General features: G+C 41.0%; 5 protein-coding genes across 5 annotated transcripts; 1 reads left to right on the forward strand and 4 right to left on the reverse strand.

Moving 5' to 3' along the window:
- Positions 1-448: 448 nt before the first annotated feature.
- Positions 449-1,214, reverse strand: LOC117742523 (claudin-like protein ZF-A89). The gene has a single exon (XM_034549973.1). It carries the CDS (start codon positions 1,184-1,186, stop codon positions 554-556), a length of 633 nt encoding a protein of 210 aa, XP_034405864.1. The 5' UTR covers positions 1,187-1,214; the 3' UTR covers positions 449-553.
- A 2,633-nt stretch (positions 1,215-3,847) lies between these two features.
- On the reverse strand, positions 3,848-4,597 carry LOC117742525 (claudin-like protein ZF-A89). The gene has a single exon (XM_034549977.1). The coding sequence runs from the start codon at positions 4,583-4,585 to the stop codon at positions 3,953-3,955; it is 633 nt and encodes a 210-aa protein (XP_034405868.1). The 5' UTR covers positions 4,586-4,597; the 3' UTR covers positions 3,848-3,952.
- A 2,892-nt stretch (positions 4,598-7,489) lies between these two features.
- On the forward strand, positions 7,490-8,125 carry LOC117743009 (claudin-4-like). Its single transcript, XM_034550727.1, has one exon. It carries the CDS (start codon positions 7,493-7,495, stop codon positions 8,123-8,125), a length of 633 nt encoding a protein of 210 aa, XP_034406618.1. The 5' UTR covers positions 7,490-7,492.
- A 1,683-nt stretch (positions 8,126-9,808) lies between these two features.
- Positions 9,809-10,488, reverse strand: LOC117743008 (claudin-4-like). Its single transcript, XM_034550726.1, has one exon. It carries the CDS (start codon positions 10,486-10,488, stop codon positions 9,850-9,852), a length of 639 nt encoding a protein of 212 aa, XP_034406617.1. The 3' UTR covers positions 9,809-9,849.
- A 1,036-nt stretch (positions 10,489-11,524) lies between these two features.
- Positions 11,525-12,758, reverse strand: LOC117743195 (claudin-4-like). Its single transcript, XM_034551013.1, has one exon. The coding sequence runs from the start codon at positions 12,532-12,534 to the stop codon at positions 11,890-11,892; it is 645 nt and encodes a 214-aa protein (XP_034406904.1). The 5' UTR covers positions 12,535-12,758; the 3' UTR covers positions 11,525-11,889.
- Positions 12,759-20,786: the final 8,028 nt, after the last annotated feature.

Here is a 20,786-nt window from a genome sequence, read left to right on the forward strand (position 1 = left end):
TGTGCATTTTCTCCTCTGCCATTGTTTCGATGGTGGTGCAAAATGCATTCTGGAATGTTGGTTTTTCCAAGTAGACACAAGTCACCTCCAAGAAAAAGGGTGTATGGGGTTGGGAAATCCCAATGAAAGTCTTCCAGATGAAAAAACAAATGCAACATCCATAAATCTAGTGCTCACGATCAGTAATTCAGATACTGGTATTATGCATGCTAGTCCACACTTAGCATGTGCTTCTCCTACCATGTATAAAAGATCTTTGAAATACCTACTACATTAGTTCACACAACCCTGGCATAACCTCCACCCACCTTTTAGACCCTTAACCCTTCAAGTATTTAGGTGAACTAAAACATACCAACTACGTTGAAGGCAGCAAAGAACTAAGACTTTCTAAAGACTAAACCATCATAAAAACCTTAAAGTTATCACTCAAGACACACCAAGGCAATTGTAAGTAATATATACACTTTATTAAAAATAAGTCAACATCTTAAAATAAAGTTAAAAATCATAAAACATTAGTGAAGAGTTCAGTCTCCTAGATCAAGACATTTTAAACATAGGCTCCTCCACGAGCTGCTGAGCTTGGGGCAGAATATTTGACAGAGTATCGGCTGTCTTTACGCTGGCGACACTGGCAGCAGAGAAGTGCCCCTCCAATCAACAACAGTCCTGCTGAGCCCCAACCGATGAACAGCGACGCTCCCAGCTCCCTCCTCTGTGAGTCCATCATAATGGGGTTGTAGAAGTTTCTGATGACCACGTGCGCAGACCAGCACACAGGGATCAAGCACAGGATGCCACCGATGATGAAGAACACTCCCGCAGCAATGGCTACCTTGCTCTTGGCGTCTTCATCTTCAATGCAGTTGGTGCATTTTCCTCCTACGACAGCAAGCAGGATTCCCATCAAGATGATCAGGATGGAGATCACGACGAGGGCCCGGGCTGCCTGCAGGTCATTGGGGAGGGCCAGCAGGGAGTCGTAGACCTTGCACTGCATCTGCCCGGTGCTCTGCATCACACAGTTCATCCACAGGCCCTCCCAAAAGGTCTGCGCCGTCACTATGTTGTTCCCGATGAACGCAGACACCTTCCACATGGGCAGGACGCAGATGATGATATCGCCCAGAAAGCCAATGGTTGACAAAAAGATGCCCACAATCTGGAGACCTGCAGCTGCCATGTTTGTTTCAGGTTGAGCAGAACCAACAATGAAATACAGGATCTGCCTGATCACCTGCAGCTCTTATACCCACATGGTAGGTCGTGGCTGCTCCTGATTGGTTGTTCAAAATTGTTCAAATTGAAAACACCTGTTGTCATTAAGCTAGTCCCATATTGTTGATCACCCACTATAGGACATTACAATGTAATGATTTTGTGAGGTTTTTTGTGAGATTCTAGCTATCCTCATATAAAATGCTTTGTTTTAAATAGAAATAGAAACACTTTCAATCAATTTTGAAATACTTCAATTCACATCCTTTTTTAATTATTAATCTGAAATATTCTTCGAATAAATATATTCTTCTCTTCATTATTTTTTCTTTTGATTTGTGACATTTTAAGCAAATTGAAAACATTAGAAATGTCTCTGTGGCTTTGGTCTGAAGTGCATGTGATGACATTACCAATGAGCTAATTTGCAGGTCTGGATTCCATCTGAAAGCGGTATTGAAAATGGATGGATGGATGGATTCCATCTGAACAAGAAATAAGACATGGTATGATGCACGTGCCACATTCTGCAATACGTAACTGTGGTGGAAATGTATAAGAGTGTTCTTCTGTGTGTTACTGAACTCTGAGTCCAGCTCATCTTGACCTAGCCTCAATGGCACCAGCGAAAAGGAACAATAACATATTGTATCTTATTATTGTTTAGGCGTTGTGTCGTCTTGTCTATTTTGCCTTTCTGTCTCCCACTTTCACCTCCCAGGGCCGCAGCCAAGCGACATCTGTCAGGCAGACAAGGCCTGTCTGCATGACGCCATGGCGAGGAGCGAAGAGCGAGAGGAGGGGGGGGAGGGGGAATGAGGGGCAAACATGTCATCAATAATTGTAGATGTATAGAACTATGTTGCACTATCTTTCTGGGTCAGACATCCTAACAATTTGTAGTTAAGAGCTCTGTCCATTCAATTTAGTTATTCCAAGTTTCTGTTTAATAAATGCTTAAAGACATTTAAGTGTTTGACATCACATTTGTTTTCTCTAAAGGAAATTGAAAATGTTAATTTACATTACAGAAACAACAATAAAAAAAAATTCCTGTGTAAATTTTGAAGTGTCTATAAAGACCATGAACACTAGATTTCATTGATGAATGCCTGTTAACACCAATGGCATGCTCTTTTACCAGTGCAGCAATCAAGCTGAATGATTGCACCTGTGCTGATCAGCCAGGAAGTCTCAGGTGACCTAAGGAGTGAACTATAATGAGACAGAGGCTGCGGTCGAATAGTCAAAAAGTGACCTCCTAACATCTATTCCTAACCACTTGTCCTCTGTAGAAAACGTCACAGGGTCAAGGAACGATGGGAAGGAGAATTCATGACTAGTTAGGAAAAGACAACTGCTGTGTTTAGAGAGTCAGACTCCACTTTCACTGAACTACATAGTTATGATGCAACGACAGGCGGATGTTAGTGACGTTGGTCTGCAGCGGTGAAACTACAACGTTCAGGAGATGGACTACAAAAAAGCGCATCTTAGATACTTCGTCTGTGTTCTTACAGTGTTGTCTCATGCAGACGACATGAACAACCCGGTTCAAAGTATTACTTTAATAACATAAACAACCTGCTTCAATTACTTTAACAAGATTGGAATATTAGTGAAAGGAGAATATAAAAATAAAAAACTAAGGGATTGTCACAGAGTACAAAGCTACTAAACTGTCTCATTGCCCAGTTTCAAACATGCTGAATTAAATACGATCTCCCACCAACAATGTCTCATATCCCTTTATGTTATGGTTTATATGCAGAATATAATCTGATCATAAGAACATGCAGACAATAGTTTATGAAACACCTTATTTACATGATCAGCGTTTTTCACTCAATATCTTTTGTTCTCGTGAACGGACGAAATGTGCGTCACTTTAAATATTGCCAACGCAAGGAATTGTGGGGCGGCATTATCTCCTTACCTTTCGAAAAGGAAAGTCCAGTGTTTCCTATGCTAAAGGTGCTAGGAGGGTTTAAAGGAATCAGTGAAATATTCAAAAACTAAAAGCCAAAACAGAACAAAGTTTCAACGGGCAAAGCAGATGCAAAATAGAGGCAGCAGGTGAATCATGAACCACCACAGCGCCAATAGGGAATAAGGCCATAACAGGTGCGTTTCATATACTATGCTGATTGGGGAAGAGCCAGCATTAAAGCTGCATTCAAAACCCTACACTTCCTTCTCTGGGGAGCATTCCCCACTACGGAGTCATCGTTGTTAAGAGCACCTATGCCAAGTCAAATGCTTAAAGGGTGTCTGGGGTTGGGAAATCCCAACGAAAGTCTTCCAGATGAAAAAAAAAAAATGCAACATTCATAAATCTAGTGCTCACGATCAGTAATTCAGATACTGGTATTATGCATGCTAGTTCACTAGCACATAATTAGCATGTGCTTCTCCTACCATGTATACAATATCTTTGAAAGACCTACTGCATTAGTTCACACAACCCTGGCATAACCTCCACCCACCTTTTAGACCCTTAACCCTTCAAGTATTTAGGTGAACTAAAACATACCAACTACGTTGAAGGCAGCAAAGAACTAAGACTTTCTAAAGACTAAACCATCATAAAAACCTTAAAGTTATCACTCAAGACACACCAAGGCAATTGTAAGTAATATATACACTTTATTAAAAATAAGTCAACATCTTAAAATAAAGTTAAAAATCATAAAACATTAGTGAAGAGTTCAGTCTCCTAGATCAAGACATTTTAAACATAGGCTCCTCCACGAGCTGCTGAGCTTGGGGCAGAATATTTGACAGAGTATCGGCTGTCTTTACGCTGGCGACACTGGCAGCAGAGAAGTGCCCCTCCAATCAACAACAGTCCTGCTGAGCCCCAACCGATGAACAGCGACGCTCCCAGCTCCCTCCTCTGTGAGTCCATCATAATGGGGTTGTAGAAGTTTCTGATGACCACGTGCGCAGACCAGCACACAGGGATCAAGCACAGGATGCCACCGATGATGAAAAACACTCCCGCAGCAATGGCTACCTTGCTCTTGGCGTCTTCATCTTCAATGCAGTTGGTGCATTTTCCTCCTACGACAGCAAGCAGGATTCCCATCAAGATGATCAGGATGGAGATCACGACGAGGGCCCGGGCTGCCTGCAGGTCATTGGGGAGGGCCAGCAGGGAGTCGTAGACCTTGCACTGCATCTGCCCGGTGCTCTGCATCACACAGTTCATCCACAGGCCCTCCCAAAAGGTCTGCGCCGTCACTATGTTGTTCCCGATGAACGCAGACACCTTCCACATGGGCAGGACGCAGATGATGATATCGCCCAGAAAGCCAATGGTTGACAAAAAGATACCCAAAATCTGGAGACCTGCAGATGCCATGTTTGTTTCAGGTTGAGCAGAACCAACAATGAAATACGGATCTGCCTGATCACCTGCAGCTCTTATACCCACATGGTAGGTCGTGGCCGCTCCTGATTGGTTGTTCAAAATTGTTCAAATTGAAAACACCTGTGGTCATTAAGCTAGTCCCATATTGTTGATCACCCACTATAGGACATTAAAATGTAATGATTTTGTGAGGTTTTTTTGTGAAAAATGCTTTGTTTGAAAAAAAATAGAAACACTTTCAATCAATTCTGAAGTAGCTTTGGTCTGAAGTGAATCTGATGACATCACCAATTAGCTAATTGGCTTATTTGTAGGTCTGGATTTCATCTGAACAAGAAATAAGACATGGTATGATGCACGTGCAACATTCTACAATACTTAACAACATAAAAAAATGTTAGAAATAAATAGGGCCATAATTAAGTCAGGCCTAACTGCTCCAGGGAAAGATCAGATTTGCTACATCATGTTGAACCATCTGTCTGATTTAGCATTAGAGGTGATTTTGCATTTGCATAATACAATTTGGCTGGAAGGAAAATTACCAGGACTTTGGAAACAAGCAGTTACAGTACCCATCAGGAAACCAGGAAAGGATCCCACTAATCCATCAAACTATAGCATTGACTTCCCATGTTTGTAAAATCATGGAGCGAATGATCACAGAAAGACTAACATATTATTTGGAATCTAGGACTCTCAGGTCAAAATATAAAAGTCGATTTAGAAAAGGAAGGGGAGCAATGGATCCAATAGCATGTCTAGAAGCAGAGGTCAGGAAGACACAGGTGAATAAGGAGGTAGTGGTAGCAGTATTGTTTTTATGTGAAAAAAGCGTATGATTTACAGAGGTACGAGTCAGCGAGAGACATTTAAAAAAATAGGCTAAGAGAGATGGGAGAGGGAAATATAATTAATGTACTAAAGAAAAGCTTTAGTGATAAATGTTAGAACATTCTTCTGGAATATTTAGGGGCAACAAGACTAATGAATAGAATCTGAGAATTAATTTAATTTAAATGTTTATGTTTTTTTGTTTGTTTCTTTGGTTTTCATATAAGTCCACACTCCAGATTAGTGGGTGGTGGTAGAAAGAAGAAGAAGAAGAAGAAGAAGAAGAAGAAGAAGAAGAAGAAGAAGAAGAAGAAGATGACTTCTTAAGATAGAATTGTTATTTTACCATTCAATGCCTACTGTTTATTTCTAATGTAACAACGGCTCATTCTACAGCTCTTAAACTTAATGCAATCAAGAAGTGCATTTAGGTCGGACATTGTTTCATAATGGTTATGTGGAAATTGCTTTAATTTTTGTCCAAATCAAAGTGAAATTAATTTTAATGACTAAATATTGTGTGATAAATATCAATGGACTAATCAGTTTGTGGAGTCTTTTTCCTCACGTTCTTCTTTTTTCTCTAACCATCAAAGTTGGCCAATAATGGAGGGGATGTAAGGGAACGTCAAAGCTGGTCCTGGCAACTTGTTTGTCCAAGGTATGTACATATATGTACATATGTACAAGTGGTTTGGTGGGGAAAGTACTAAGTGCATATTTTTAGTGTAAGTGTGAACAAACTCAATTGAAGTAGATACTAAGGTTTTGGCTGAAGGCAGTTGAAATGGGACCTGAAGACCCCAAAGGTCATCCCTATTCCGACCATGCATTTCCCAAAGGCCACATTAGATTGTTGTGACGGTTGCAGCTGCTGCCACACAGCGGATTTGAACGCGTGTAACCCTCCTGCACACACTTTAGTTTTCTATGTTTGCTGCATTGGTGGACATTGCAAAAGATTCAACCCCTAAATTACAGCCTTTAAATACAGGAAGTGGTCAAGTGGAACGGACCAAGTTTTCCACTACATCAAGGAGAAGATTAGTACCTATAGTTTAGAGATTTCTTTATTTCATTAGTACATTCATTTGTTGGTGTTTTTTGTTTTGGATAATTCTTGACTTATTTCTATTGACATGCAGGCTAGTTGTTTTATTTGTAGTTTAGCTGGTAGTGTTTGTCTTTGTTAACCCTTGGTTTCTAAATTGGTTTGATCACCCATGATGTACGTGTTCCCCTTTGCCTTCATTACATCATGTTACAGGCTTAACTTTTGTTGGTAGCACACTGACATTAGCATTTAGCTCAAAACACAGGTACAGCCTCAAAGCACCCCTACGGCTGTAGACTTTTTTTCATGACTTTTAGCTCTCCCTTTTTTTTTTCTGCTCGCTTTGTAACTAACTAATTTTAAATGTTCACAAACTCCCACTTGCAGCAGTGAATGTTGTGTTTTCGTCCTGCCCAGTGGTTTATTGGTTATTCTGACAATAATTCTGGTAAAGATCAGCGTCGCACCACTTTGTAATCATACTTGTGTATTTGTTTTCCTTATAAATGCATATGTGAATATATATTTTAATCAGATGTATTTTTCATACTGGAAGTCAACATAACCCTTGGTTGAGAATCACTATGATTTAATACATTATTGTTTGACATGATTGGTTTGCAGAAAACTTGATGTTCATATTTTAGACTATGTTTATATTCTCCAGTACATTTTTCTACTCCATAAAGTTAGTTTTTCCCTTTTCACACCATCAGACATTTACTGTAGCAAGCATTGGCCTAAGCCACACTGTTAAAGCGCCTCCTATTTCTCAGAGCCCTGCTAGTGCACCAGAGGGCCTCTTTGTAGGAGAGAAACACCTCTGAACTCAAAGGCTGCATGATGGATGTTTATATCTTGGCACTGAAGCCAAAGCCCACCAAGAGGAGGGGGCTTCTTGGGGGGGGGCGAGTCATATAAAACTTCCTCACAGTGGGAGAGATTTTAGTTGGTAGCCCAGTGAAGAACTGAGACAGAGCAAGAAAGAGAAGAAGAACCACCAAACTGCAATGGTATCTTTAGGGCTGCAGATTCTGGGCGTGGGGCTAGCGGTGCTTGGATGGATTGGAAACATACTAATCTGTATGCTGCCCCTGTGGAAGGTGTCTGCTTTCATCGGGAACAACATCGTGGTTGCTCAGACCATCTGGGAAGGACTGTGGATGACATGCGTGGTGCAGAGCACCGGCCAGATGCAGTGCAAGGTCTACGACTCCCTGCTGGCCTTGCCTGCGGACCTCCAGGCGGCTCGGGCTATGGTGGTCATCGCCATCCTGTTCTCGCTGTTCGGCCTGCTGCTCTCTGTGGTCGGGGGTAAATGCACCACCTGCATTGGGGACAAAGTAACGAAAGCCAGAGTGGCCATCTCCGCCGGTGTTTTCTTCATCCTGAGTGGGGCTCTGTGTCTGGTGACTGTGTCTCTGCCTGCCAATACTATCATAAAGGACTTCTACAACCCCCTGGTTCCTGACGCCCAGAGGAGGGAGCTGGGTGCATGTTTGTACATGGGCTGGGGAGCATCGGGACTCTTGCTGATCGGTGGCGCTCTTCTCTGCTGTCAGTGCCCATCAGGAGGAGACCGCTATAATGGAGCAAAGTACTCTGCACCTAAATCCACAACGCCCGGGAAGGAATTTGTCTGAGTAGCTGCATCACGTGAAAGGCAGCACTCCTTCAACAGCATCTGACGTTACACACAGTCCAAACATGTTGCTTAAGAAGTTGTGATTTGCATTTTTATTTTTTACTAATACCTTGTGTGACTCTAAGGTATGTGCCATTTTACAATAATGCAACATTAGGTCATTTCTGTTTACATTGTTTTAATATTAATTCAATGTCAGACTGATGATGTTTTCATTGATGTTATTATTAATCATCAGCACTTCAGAAAGAAGACTCATGTATTTTTGTTCTTGTTCTTCATTCCGATAATAAACAGCTTTTATTTTGCAACACGGTTTTGTTGATATGACCGATCCGGTGGAACATCACAAAGTACATTTTCTTAAGCAATATGATTCAGTAAAAGTTTTCAGATGGTTATTCAATGCTAAATTCCAGAGAGAAATATTGTACTTTGTACACCTATAGTTACAAGTTACTTTAAAGATTAAGATTTTTACACACAAAACAGATATATATATAGATTAAAGATTAAAGATTAGATGTAAGATCTAAATTGTCATATGCTGTAAAGATTGTAAAGCTAAGTAATAGTTCAGTTTAGCTGCACTTCAACCAGCTAAAACATTAAAATGTTGCTTTTACATTCACTTCATAATCAAACATGCATATGGCATTTTCAGTGGTGATTTTGTATTTTAACATTGTACTCTACCTTTTGATATTGAACGTTCTTTTTTGAAATTATACTTCTGTATTTCTACAATTAAGAATACTTTATTTATTGTTTTACTTAACCTTTTGGGTGTTTCAGCAACTAAAAGATCTGAATACTTGCACCCCTGGCCTCCTTATGTTACAGGGGAGTTTGTGTCTCTTGTCAGACTGGTTTCAATTAAAAATGTCTGTAAAGAAAAGAAAACCATTAAAGAGGTTTAGAATATATCAACCTGACAAGAATGGGCAGATGTGCTCTTACTGAGCAAAGTGTAAATATCCATTCTTTGGAGATGTAAAACAGTTCCTTGGCAACATGAATCCAAGCATACACAGCACACTGTTGTCTCTGGCAGGGACGTCCATTTTACTGGAGACAGAAACTGTAAATAACTGTCTCAGGGGATTACACCATGGCATCTCAAACAAATACAGTGAGTACATTCCCAGGAGTCTACTGCCCTGGATTCCTGAGTGCCGTATCACCAGTGCTTATTGAGAAGTTCAGTTTCAGTTTTATCACAGTGTTTTCTGTAGGTGCAGAGCGGACACGAGAGAGGAACATATCAACAAAGAGGCTTTATTGCCAACATCTAGAAGGCTATTGGAAGTCCAACAGTGATCATTATATCATCATATAGTCTGATTTCAACCGCAAATTGTTTATTATTAAAATTAACTTTTGAAAAATCTTTTTTCCACATTGAAGCAGTAGCATATTGTTTTATCGTATTGTGTCAGAAGAAGGTTACAAGTTTTCAGGCCTTAGATTTACAGATAATTGAAAGCATGTCTAACTTTTGTTAAGGACACATTTTATCGGAAAAAAAGACGCCAGACAATTTACGCGACTTTACTGTGCTGTCTGTTTATTGAGTTAAAGTAATTCAAATTCTGAGAATCAACCAAATACAAAGATTTCTTGTTAAGACATACGTAAAACAATTTTTTTAAGAAACAGATCCTTCTGTGCAACCTTTTCACAAGATCATGAACACATTTTTATGAAAATCTCAAAAAGCACTCACACATAGTCAACGTTTGAAGATGCGGTTCTCACAGGGGCGAACTTGGCAGGTATGTAGGGTCTTGTGCCATCGTTTCGGGGACAGTTGTTACAGAGCAGGCCTCCTCCCAGCAGCAGCAGCCCGGCAGAGCCCCAGCCGATATAAAGTGCAGCCCCGAGCTCCCTCCTCTGAGCCGCAATCACCAGGGGGTTATAAAAGTCCCTGATCACTGCGTGAGCAGACCACGACACTGGGATCATAATCATCAAGGCTGTTATTATGAAGATCACTCCGGACACGATGCAGGCTTTGGCTTTGGCCACTTCGTCCTCCATGCAGTTGGTGCACTTTCCTCCAACCACGGCCATGAGGATGCCGAACACCCCGACGATCACAGAGATGACCACCATGGCCCTGGCGGCCTGCAGGTCTTGAGGGAGAGCAAGCATGGAGTCGTACACCTTACACTGCATCTGGCCCGTGCTCTGGACCACGCAGTTCATCCACAGGCCTTCCCAGATCACCTGGGCGGTGACGATGTTCGCCCCAACAAAAGCGGTGACTCTCCACATGGGCATGGCGCAGGTGATGATGGTGCCCAGCCAGCCGATGAAGGCCAGCAGCACACCCATGATCTGGAGGCCCTGAGAAACCATGATGATGCCACTGCAGCCGGGAGGCAAAAGGTTGCTCTTACAGAAATGTTCAAATTCTGGAGATTGTTAGTCTGAATGCATAAAAACACAACATATACTCCACGCTCACACCTGCTCGAGGAAGACTTTGCAGCGCTCTGATGCTCTGAGGTCCCACTGTGAGAAGAGGACTGCTTCCCATAGTGGCTCAAACTTTCAGGGTGGAGTTTCTGTGCTCCCAGACAAAAGGGGAAAGCTGAGACTTGATATCCACAAAGCTGGTTCATTGTTCCCATACATACAAGCTTTGTTACCTCCAGCAAGACTTTGGGACAGGGAACAATGACTGCAGATTCCACCTGTGCTCACACACACACACACACACACACACACACACACACACAACACACACAACACACATGCTGACCCTTTCAAATCAAGCCTTGAGCAAACACAAACTCTAAACTTCATGGTTTAGGTCAGTATATTCAATTAAAAACAAACCAGGAAGTGGATGTTTCTGAAAGGAAAAAAAGTTATGTTATCCAATCTTTATTTAAACAACAGAGAATTAACCCTTGAATAGCTTTTAATATTTAAATTTTCATTCAAATAGATCATCTCGGCTTGCTAAATTAAAGGGACTTTGTTCAAGATAGATTTTTAGAGGAATATATTAATATATTCTTGCCATTATTACTTATTACTTAACAATAAAAAAGTGTGTCCTGTGAGGTACAATAGCATTGCCTGTAGGCTCGCAGCTTGAACAAAGACCAGTTTCCAACCACCGTGCCTCTTTTCTTCTGCCACACCTAAACCTGATGAACAAGGAAGTCACACAATAGATCACTTTTAAACGCTGGGAGGGTATTTTGTTTTTAAAAGGATCCTTGTTTGAACATTTGTGCCACTACATGTGAAAAAAGTACACACACTGTGAATATGAATTTATGAACTTCAATGATATATTGATTTGTTCCATTTTAAGAGCACTAGATGAATCATGTCGGGAAAAATAAAAAGCAAGCACAAAAGATGTTTGATTTGTAAGCAAAATATTTAATTACAGTTTAACATGGTACATCACACATCTTATATGATTTATAAAAACAACCCACATATAGCTCTTTCAGATTAGGTTATAGAATATTTGTACAACTCAAAAAAGAGTTACACATTACTAATATTCATATCAACAACCATACACATACAAACAACTGTGTTAACATATAACATTTATTATACTCTTTGGGTGTGGTTTATTCCCCAATTTGTATTCCCATCAAAGGCTCTCCTGAGGGGTAAAACTGCAAATACTTTTTGCTCACCCTGGAATATCACACACAACCCAGTAGCACCAGTGCATCTGTCCCAATGAACATGGCTTTGTGGAGCTATTTACAGACTTTCGGATCTGTTTCAGACATAGTTTTTCCCGGACGCTGGTGCTGAGGCCTCAGAGCTGGCAGCCTTGTACCTCGCAGTGTAGGAGCCTTCATCCTTAGGGGGACAATTGGAGCAGAGCATGCCTCCTCCGATCAGCATCAAGCCAGCCGCCCCCCACCCGATGTAGAGCGCAGCACCCAACTCTCTCTTCTGGGCGCTGACCAACAGCGGGTTGTAGAAGTTTTGGATGATGGTGTGTGCCGTCCAGCAGACAGGGACGAGGCAGAGGACCCCGGCGATGATGAACATAACTCCAGCTGTAATGCCCACCTTGATCTTGGCCGAGGGGTCTTGCACACAGTTGGTGCATTGCCCCCCGGCTATGCTAAGCAGGATAGCCAGGATGCCCACCACGATAGAGAGGATGGTCAGGGCCCGGGCAGCCTGGAGGTCAGAGCTGAGGGCCAGCATGGAGTCGTAGACCTTACACTGCATCTGGCCTGTGCTCTGGTGCACGCAGTTCATCCAAATACCCTCCCATGTGGTTTGCGCGGTCACAATGGTGCTGCCGATAAAAGCAGTGACCTTCCACATGGGAAGAGCACACACGAGGATGGCGCCGATCCAGCCCAGGATCCCCAGAGCTGCGCCCAGAATCTGTAACCCAGTGGACACCATCGTGGAGAGCTGATTTCTTTGAGTTGCTTCAACTGAAACTCTTTTCAGACGTGACTTGAAAGGCCTCCCTGTAGTCTAATTCCTCTCTGGCAGTGACGTAAGCCTGTGGGTTGTTTGTCTCCTTCTGGGAGGGAGTCGAGTCCTTTGTTAGTCAGGTGAATTTGCTAAATGAGAGAGGATTCAGAGGAGCAGGTACATAGGATCGCCTTACTGAGAAAGGAGTGGCCATGGAGGAACAACAGCTCACCGCCGTCAGTCCCTGCTCTTCAGGTTCACTCCTCCAAACTCCACAAACTCCAAAACCTGTTCTCCCTCCCCCAACCATCCTGTTTAAGTTTAACAAAAGAAGTAATGTGAAACTGCTTTGCATGTGGCAACACATACATTATTGAACACACAATATGAGCATCTTATTGAAGAAAAGATTATGGTAACAGAACATTTGTTTAGTTCATCTTCCCTCTTAATGTTCCCCTCCTCCATTTTCAATTTCACCTGACGCAGCAAGCGGGTGGAGTAATGCCCTGAGTGAGAGATTACTCTGTTTTTAATAACAATACCTTAACAACAACACTTCCGCACAGACCAAATATGGTCTTCTCCTCAGTGATTTTGCTGTAAAACACCTTCATAAACTCTAAATAAATTGTTGTCAAGTCAAAAAAGTATCAAAGCATGATCATAGTAATAATAATAATTCCCCTAGTTGCTACGAGCGGAGACGCTATTACAAGATACGATATTGTAGGAGAGCAAATTAAAAATAGATTATCAATGAATTTCTGTAGGCCTATACACATTTTGCAATTTTGTGAATGTTTATTCATTCCTGCAGGTTCGGGGGATTGAACCGACGACCTTCCTGTCACAATTTGTTGTAATTATATGTAAATGTAAACTTTGTTTAAAAATTCTTTTTTTCTTAATTATTGCAAGACAATTGTGCGAAAGTATGGTCTATCCTTTGGATCAACTTTTATTGTCTAGAAGGAGACGTTGGTGTCGGTCTCAGTAAATGTGCTGTCAGCTGTGTTTATGTTGACAAGCTGTAAAAGATAAAGAGCCAATGTTTACGCTCTGGTTTCGCAGCCTCGCCAGAAAATGTTACCGTAAAAGACTGAGGAGGAAGACCCATTATCTTTTTAACATTCATCGTTATTGTGATCCATACACACAAACACAGACACACACACATTCACACACACACACACACACACACAGACACACACACACACAAACAGACACACGGGGACAGACACACAGGGACAGACACACACACACACACACAGACACACGCACACACACACACCCAGACACACACACACACACGCACACACACACACACACACAGACACACACACACACAAACACACACACAGACACACAGACACACACACACAAACAGACACACAGGGACAGACACACACACACACAAACACAGACAGACAGAGACACACGCACACACACAGACACACGCACACACACATCACACACACAGACACACACACACACACAGACACAGACACACACATACACACACACACACACAGACACAGACACACACATACACACACACACACAGTCACACAGACACAGACACACACACACACAGACACAGACACACACACACACAGACACACAGACACACACACACACACACACACACACAGACACAGGCACAGACACACGCACACACACACACACACAGACACACACACACACAGACACAGTTACACACACACAGACACACACACACACACACACACACACACAGTCACACAGACACAGACACACACACACACACACACACACACACAGTCACACAGACACAGACACACACACACACACACACACACACACACACACGTGTGTGATTGGATTTGTTCAAAAGCACATACTAATTGAGATTTGGTGAGGTGATGAACTTATAGCCAGAGGTTGGCACTAGGTGGAACTAAAACTGGATGGAAAACTGGAACATCATTTAACATGTTGCTCCAGATAACAAATCATCTACTTGAACATATTGTGATTTATCAATTCTTCGTAACCCTCTTTGTGTCATTCACCATCAATTTCCATGTGTGACCCTCCTACAAATTAAAATGTTGATTGTGTCCACAATGTGCAGCCTTGTTGTCGACCGGTGTGTACAGACAGGGTATACTTGAAATAAAAGGTTTAAATAAGGAAACAGACAAAGTGTGAATCACGTGACCTCCGGGGTTAGATAATTACAGAGTTCCTGAAATGGTGAAATGGGCCTATAGTTATTTTGTTACTTTAAGAAACAGAATAAAATGTGTCCAAACGAATAAGTAAAAAGTGAATTAAAGGCTTTGAGAGAAGCTCTGTTATGTTCAGTGTGCGTGTGTTCTGTGAATCAGAAGGTTGTTTTGTTCAGAGAAGTTCACAGAAAAAAGAGATATTTCTGGGAAATTGGTGTGGGCGGAGTGCAAAAAGGCAACAAAAAAGACTTAGTGTTATGATATATGGCGTATCTGACAGGTCTGGATTTAGCAAATTCTGAATGTTGTAACCCTGACATGAAAGACAAATGTTGAACCCTGTCTGCTATTCACCGCTCTGCCCAAAGGGAGGCAGCAACTCCTCTTTTCAAAACGTTTAGTGTGTGTGTGTGTGTGTGTGTGTGTGTGTGTGTGTGTGTTTTGTGGAGTACACACTTAATTTCCCGGAAAGTCACACTAAAGTTTAAACCTAAGAGGAACCAGAGTTAGACTTTTTGTTATGCTGTCAGTTCAGTGTCATGTGTGTGAACCTGTTCATTTCATTGTATATGTCCACAATGCAGCAATAAAATATACAACTCGGGTTTTGTTTGGAGCTTTCTGCACAAAGAGAACGAAGGATGTCGGGGGTGGTGTAGTATCGCCCAGTGTTCAAACAGCATTTAATGTGTCCATAAATCTCGAAGCAGCCATTAAATCCAAGGCTACCTCTTTCAAAAGACGTATTACTTAGTAACAGAGAGTCCACTTATGGAGCAGTTTCGCCACCAACCAGTGACCTAAAAAAAGGCTTTTTCTTTCTTTGAAATGGGCAGTTTAAAGTGAAAGGCTGGTGTTTGGCGAGGAGATATTCCTCCTAACTTATTATATTCCTCTATAAGTTTGATTGTGATTAAAATATCGGTGTGTTAAAGTTAGTTAGTTTGTTAACTGTTTTTGCATTCTTTAAATATAGGTTGTAACATCTTTATCAGGTCCTCTCAGACCTACAGTTTCTATTTAATTATACTGCCACCCTCAGTTTAGGAGCTTGTCTTCTTTTATTCATGTATCTATTGTAGTCATGCACAAGTTTCGGTGTTGTCAACTGTGAGCAGTATGCAATCTACTCCCTCTCGCGGAAAAAAATGTTTTCAACATGAGAAACGTTCACAGATACTTAAGCATACTTTAACGTAAGTGTTATTTTGAATATTTTGTAGGTTAAGTCTATATACAGGAGCGTAGAACAAAGCGTGAGGGCCATTGCAGGTAAAAAAAAAATGGAATTCAATTATGGAGCTGGGGAAGGGGAGTAATCTACAGAAAAAAAAACTAATATTGTTGAAGATACAGTGAATTAAAGCCTCACAACGTCTACCTTTGACTACGCAATAAATAATCGTTGAGAAGGTCTTACTCCCAACACACTGCATTACCATAGTTATAAACTGACACTTTTAAGTGGCCCTGCCCAACTGTCACTGTGTCAGTGTGACGGCGGGAAAACAACACAAGTTGTGTTGAAGCACAGATTACATCCTTAGAGGGACGTCTGTAAATATCCTGCTTAACAAACGGCTGCGGATGGTGGGAGTCAGCCACAATAATATATGTTGTAGTGTTTAATGGTGGCATCTGTGGTGTGATGAGGTTGGTCCAACCTTGCAAAGTGAAGTGGTAACAAATAAACCCCACTACTATTAATTACTTCTATTTTGCAACCTATGTCATAGATTTATGATTTTAACCTGGGGGGGAAAAAAAGTCTCATAATAAAAACCTGTACGAACATAGACTTAACAATGCTCAGTTAAGCAGAACACAACAATGCATTAATAACGCTGTGGATTAAGTAGCAGAAACGGCAGCCTGTTGCTTCGGCTGTGTTTATTCTCAAATGTGATTCATTTTGAACACAGTGCAGGAGTTAGTATATGACTTAGTAGAACTTGGTTACACCCATAGGTTAACCCATACAAGTTAATTACAAAGTAGAGTTAAGATATAAAATAATGTACAACTCAAGCAGGTGTGAGTCCGTTACTGTTACAACGGAAGGAAAGAAAATAGAAAGATAAGAGGGTTTGATAACGAGAGAGCCGTGGATTTGTTATTCTTCCACACATAGATAGCTAGATAGATAGATAGATAGATAGATAGATAGATAGATAGATAGATAGATAGATAGATAGATAGATAGATAGATAGATAGATAGATAGATAGATAGATCGATGGATAGATAGATCAGGGGGGATTTTGGTTGTAGCACAGTTGACCAAATAGATAATAAACCTGTAACAACTTCTGAAATACCTTCTCCACACAGCCGGTTGGATACCATGATATCATTGGTGTTCACTCTGCATCTGGGGAGAAGGAAGAGCTCACAATCTCATGGATCCACTAACCCACACAAGGAAACAAGGGGGAAATGGATAATCGCTCTGCTATCTGAAACTCATTTACCAACTCTTGTGAGAGATAGAGCTGCCAATGAAACTCCACTAACTGCACCAATGTATATGGAGTTGTTCCAGTTTTCATTAGCAAACAGCTTTTTCTATATGGATCTTAGTGATTAGCAGTTACTCCAGGTTGTAAATACTGTGTATTATACGACACATGTACTGTATATCTTGTCTGTCCACATCACCAAATGTTTTCAGCAGTTTGATTTGGTGTGATGCTGGAAAACAACAACATAAAACTAACCAATTAGAGCTCTGCAGGCCGCATTGAGAACGGGATGTCGTCTTCCTGAGCCAAAATAATGTCGACACAACTGCACAGAAACTCTTAGATGAGAATATCTCAATGTCGAATGTCAACTGACAATGATGTCAGCAGGACGTTATGTCACTACTGATCCCCAATCAAAGGAACATGTAGCACATATACAGATATTCCTTATTATCTTCCTCTATCTTTTGGCCTCTTGTCCACATGCAAACAGAGTTTTAGGACATTTAATCATTTATTTTCGAAAAAGCCTTTAACGACATTGATATTTAAACATTTAAATTATTCTGTGTAATGGACCTGAACCGACCACTCAAAGCACTTTTCACACACTGGTGACACCAAGGTACCTCCTGCCCATCATGACTAACTAACTTTCACTGCAGGCACAGCTACGGGAGCAATTTGGGTTTAAGTGTCTTGCCCAAGCAGAGCCGGGGATCGAACTGCCGATCCTTTGACTGCTCACCACTGACCCACAGTCGTGTCTGTGTAGACATGTAAAACATTGGGAAACGGTGACGTCATCTCCTAAATTCGCACGTGCCCATTGTTGCTTTGTGTAATGAGCCTGCGCCAGAAACGATAACAAAGTGGCGGATTGTTTACCTTTTGTTAGCGCTGCCCGGTCTAATGGCTACTTTACGTTTTAACTCAACATTGCTGCACCACTTCACGGACGAGCGGCGGAGTCTCTTAGTTGGTCTTTCCTTGGCACCCGTGGTTTATGTCCACCAGAAACAACGGTTTGGGATCAGGCTCGCTCCAGCCAGCCGAAGGTGGGACAGTTCCAGAGAGGGATAGTTGTCAATGAGGAGTGGGAGGGAAAGGGTTGCATGTCCAGAGCAACACTCGTATCCTGGAGTGAGCTCCTTCGTCCTGACATCAACGGTGATGACATTTCCAGGTAACTGGTATTACAAAATTGCCACAACAAGAGTTAGATATTTTTCTTCAGCAAAAGCTGAAACAATAGGTGAATATTGGACTTTCTCAGTTGGTGAAGAAACACGACTTCAAATACTACTTACAAATATAAAAGTGTCTGATTGAACCATTTAATTCGGCAATAATATATTAGAGTTTTGTCTTTGTTTTGTGCCCGAGACGCAGCTTGCTTGAGTACACACTGTAGTCGTACTGTTGATCAGCGACTCCAAAGTCAATAATTTACTGCTTAAGCATGCAAATAAAGAATCACTATTGACTGTCAAATATGATTTAAATTGTTAGCAGGCTGTTTGTTTCCTTCCTAGATACCAAAATAATCTAAATGCATTGCCTTTTATCAGGCTTTACCTTATCATGGTTACAGTGTTAACCATTCTTTAGCAGACGTGTAATGTTGACTAATGTTAAGTGTAATGATAAGTGTGATAATGTGTCACGTATATAAGATAAAAGTGTGATAGTGGCACCGCAGTCTTGAACAAATCATTGTCGGCCTTATAGGAGAATATTACATTCAAAAGTCTAACATCACAACCATGAAGCCACAACACATTTACATTTCTGCATGACATTTCTTACATTTTGGTTACTTTACTTGTTTAATGTTTATTATGTGGAGACGTTACGATGTTTAAAGGTTTGAAAAGGGATACTTCTGTTGATTTTACATATTTATCAACATCTGATCCTACAACCAGGTACAAAGTGCTGCAGGTAAGTGTCCTAAAAACCCAGAAATGAGTTCCCTCATCTAGAAGTTAATGGCTTTTTGGTTAGATGCTTGAAAAACAAGATGAAGACATGTTTACCATTTTGTTCTCTGGCATAAAATATGTCAAAACCAATAGTAATTACTTATAGTAAACACATCACTCATTAATTTTTAAGCTTCCACAGGTCTCACCCATTTGGTTTTGGTAACAAACGCAGGTCCGCACATTAAAGTGCACCATAAACCAAGATGATACAGGATGAGTATACCTAAAACTGTTCAATCAATCAGGCTGTATAAATTCCTTCATATTACATTACGTATTCATTTTCTAGAATAATCCAAAATCCTGTGGAAAAGTCCATCCCACTGGCTTTTTCTTAATTCTTTTGCAATTCCAGTCGTTAAAACCCGTCTCAAAGGCTGCAACATGAATGGGAGACCAGACGAGTTAAAAGTAATACATAAACATGTATTTAAAGAATACATAAACTAAACTAAACAAACATGACAGCCTACAAGTCCCAGCAGAACCATCAGTGTTTGGACTCCGTGAGGAGATTAAAGACGTGCTGCCTTGACTTCATTATTATATATCATCTGTTACAAATAACAATCTTTTTTTCATTAATTTGTCTCTCCTGATTGAAATGTGCAGAAAATAATCTGCAACAAATACACTTTTTACACAGATTTAAGTGAAGTTTGCCAGAAACTAGCGTGCCCAACTGTTTTAGGAAAGTGTTTATCTGTGACTCTGTAAACATTTTTCATATTTAGTATGTTCCAATTGGCTTGGTGCTCTGTGTCACAAACACATTCACTAACACATAGTCGGATTAGTTTCAGTTTAGATATTATGTGTTTATTGTTGTTTCGTTTTTTTGTTTTTGTTGAAAAAGAAAACATTGGCAAAAAAAGTTGGTTCACAGGAGTCACATCTCTAAAATATATTTGTAACATTTCTAGTTTGTCATTAACTAGAATTTGACTTTATGATCACCCATCACGTGTGTGACCCAGTGGAGATGGTATGTGTTATAAAAAAACACCTGTAAGAACTGTCACATCATATTTTAGTCGAGGCTATAAAAACATGGCACGTCACAACAACAAAAAAGAATGACAACAGAAAATATATAACAGAAAACAGATGGAGAAAGCCTGCTTACAATAATATGTGCCAAATTCCCCGTTCTCAGTCTTTCTCAAACACAATCCCACGCTAAGAAAACATGTACACACACACACATACACTCACACACAGCTATTATAATACATGTTTGTATATTCCTTACAGTCTCATGTGGTCACCTATCAACCACATAACAAGCTCTGCTTGGCCACTCATTACCTCCTGACAGCAATAAAGCCGACACACCCAGAGCTACCATGGGCAAAAGGTTAAACCATAAAACTACTCTTCATCTGAAAAAGCACACACACCAACACCAACACACCCAGGTGGTAAATGAGGCCAATGCCCAGACCTCGTCTGATTGGTTTGGTTCGATGAGTGATGTCATTTCTTAGGAGGGTCTGAGCCCTCAGTCATAAAACAATGCACAGATAAGGGTCCTCGTCTGCTTAAGAGCAGAAGAACAGAGGAAACGACGTC

Source organism: Cyclopterus lumpus, chromosome 14, assembly GCF_009769545.1.
Source record: "Cyclopterus lumpus isolate fCycLum1 chromosome 14, fCycLum1.pri, whole genome shotgun sequence".
In the NCBI taxonomy this organism is placed as follows: domain Eukaryota; kingdom Metazoa; phylum Chordata; class Actinopteri; order Perciformes; family Cyclopteridae; genus Cyclopterus; species Cyclopterus lumpus.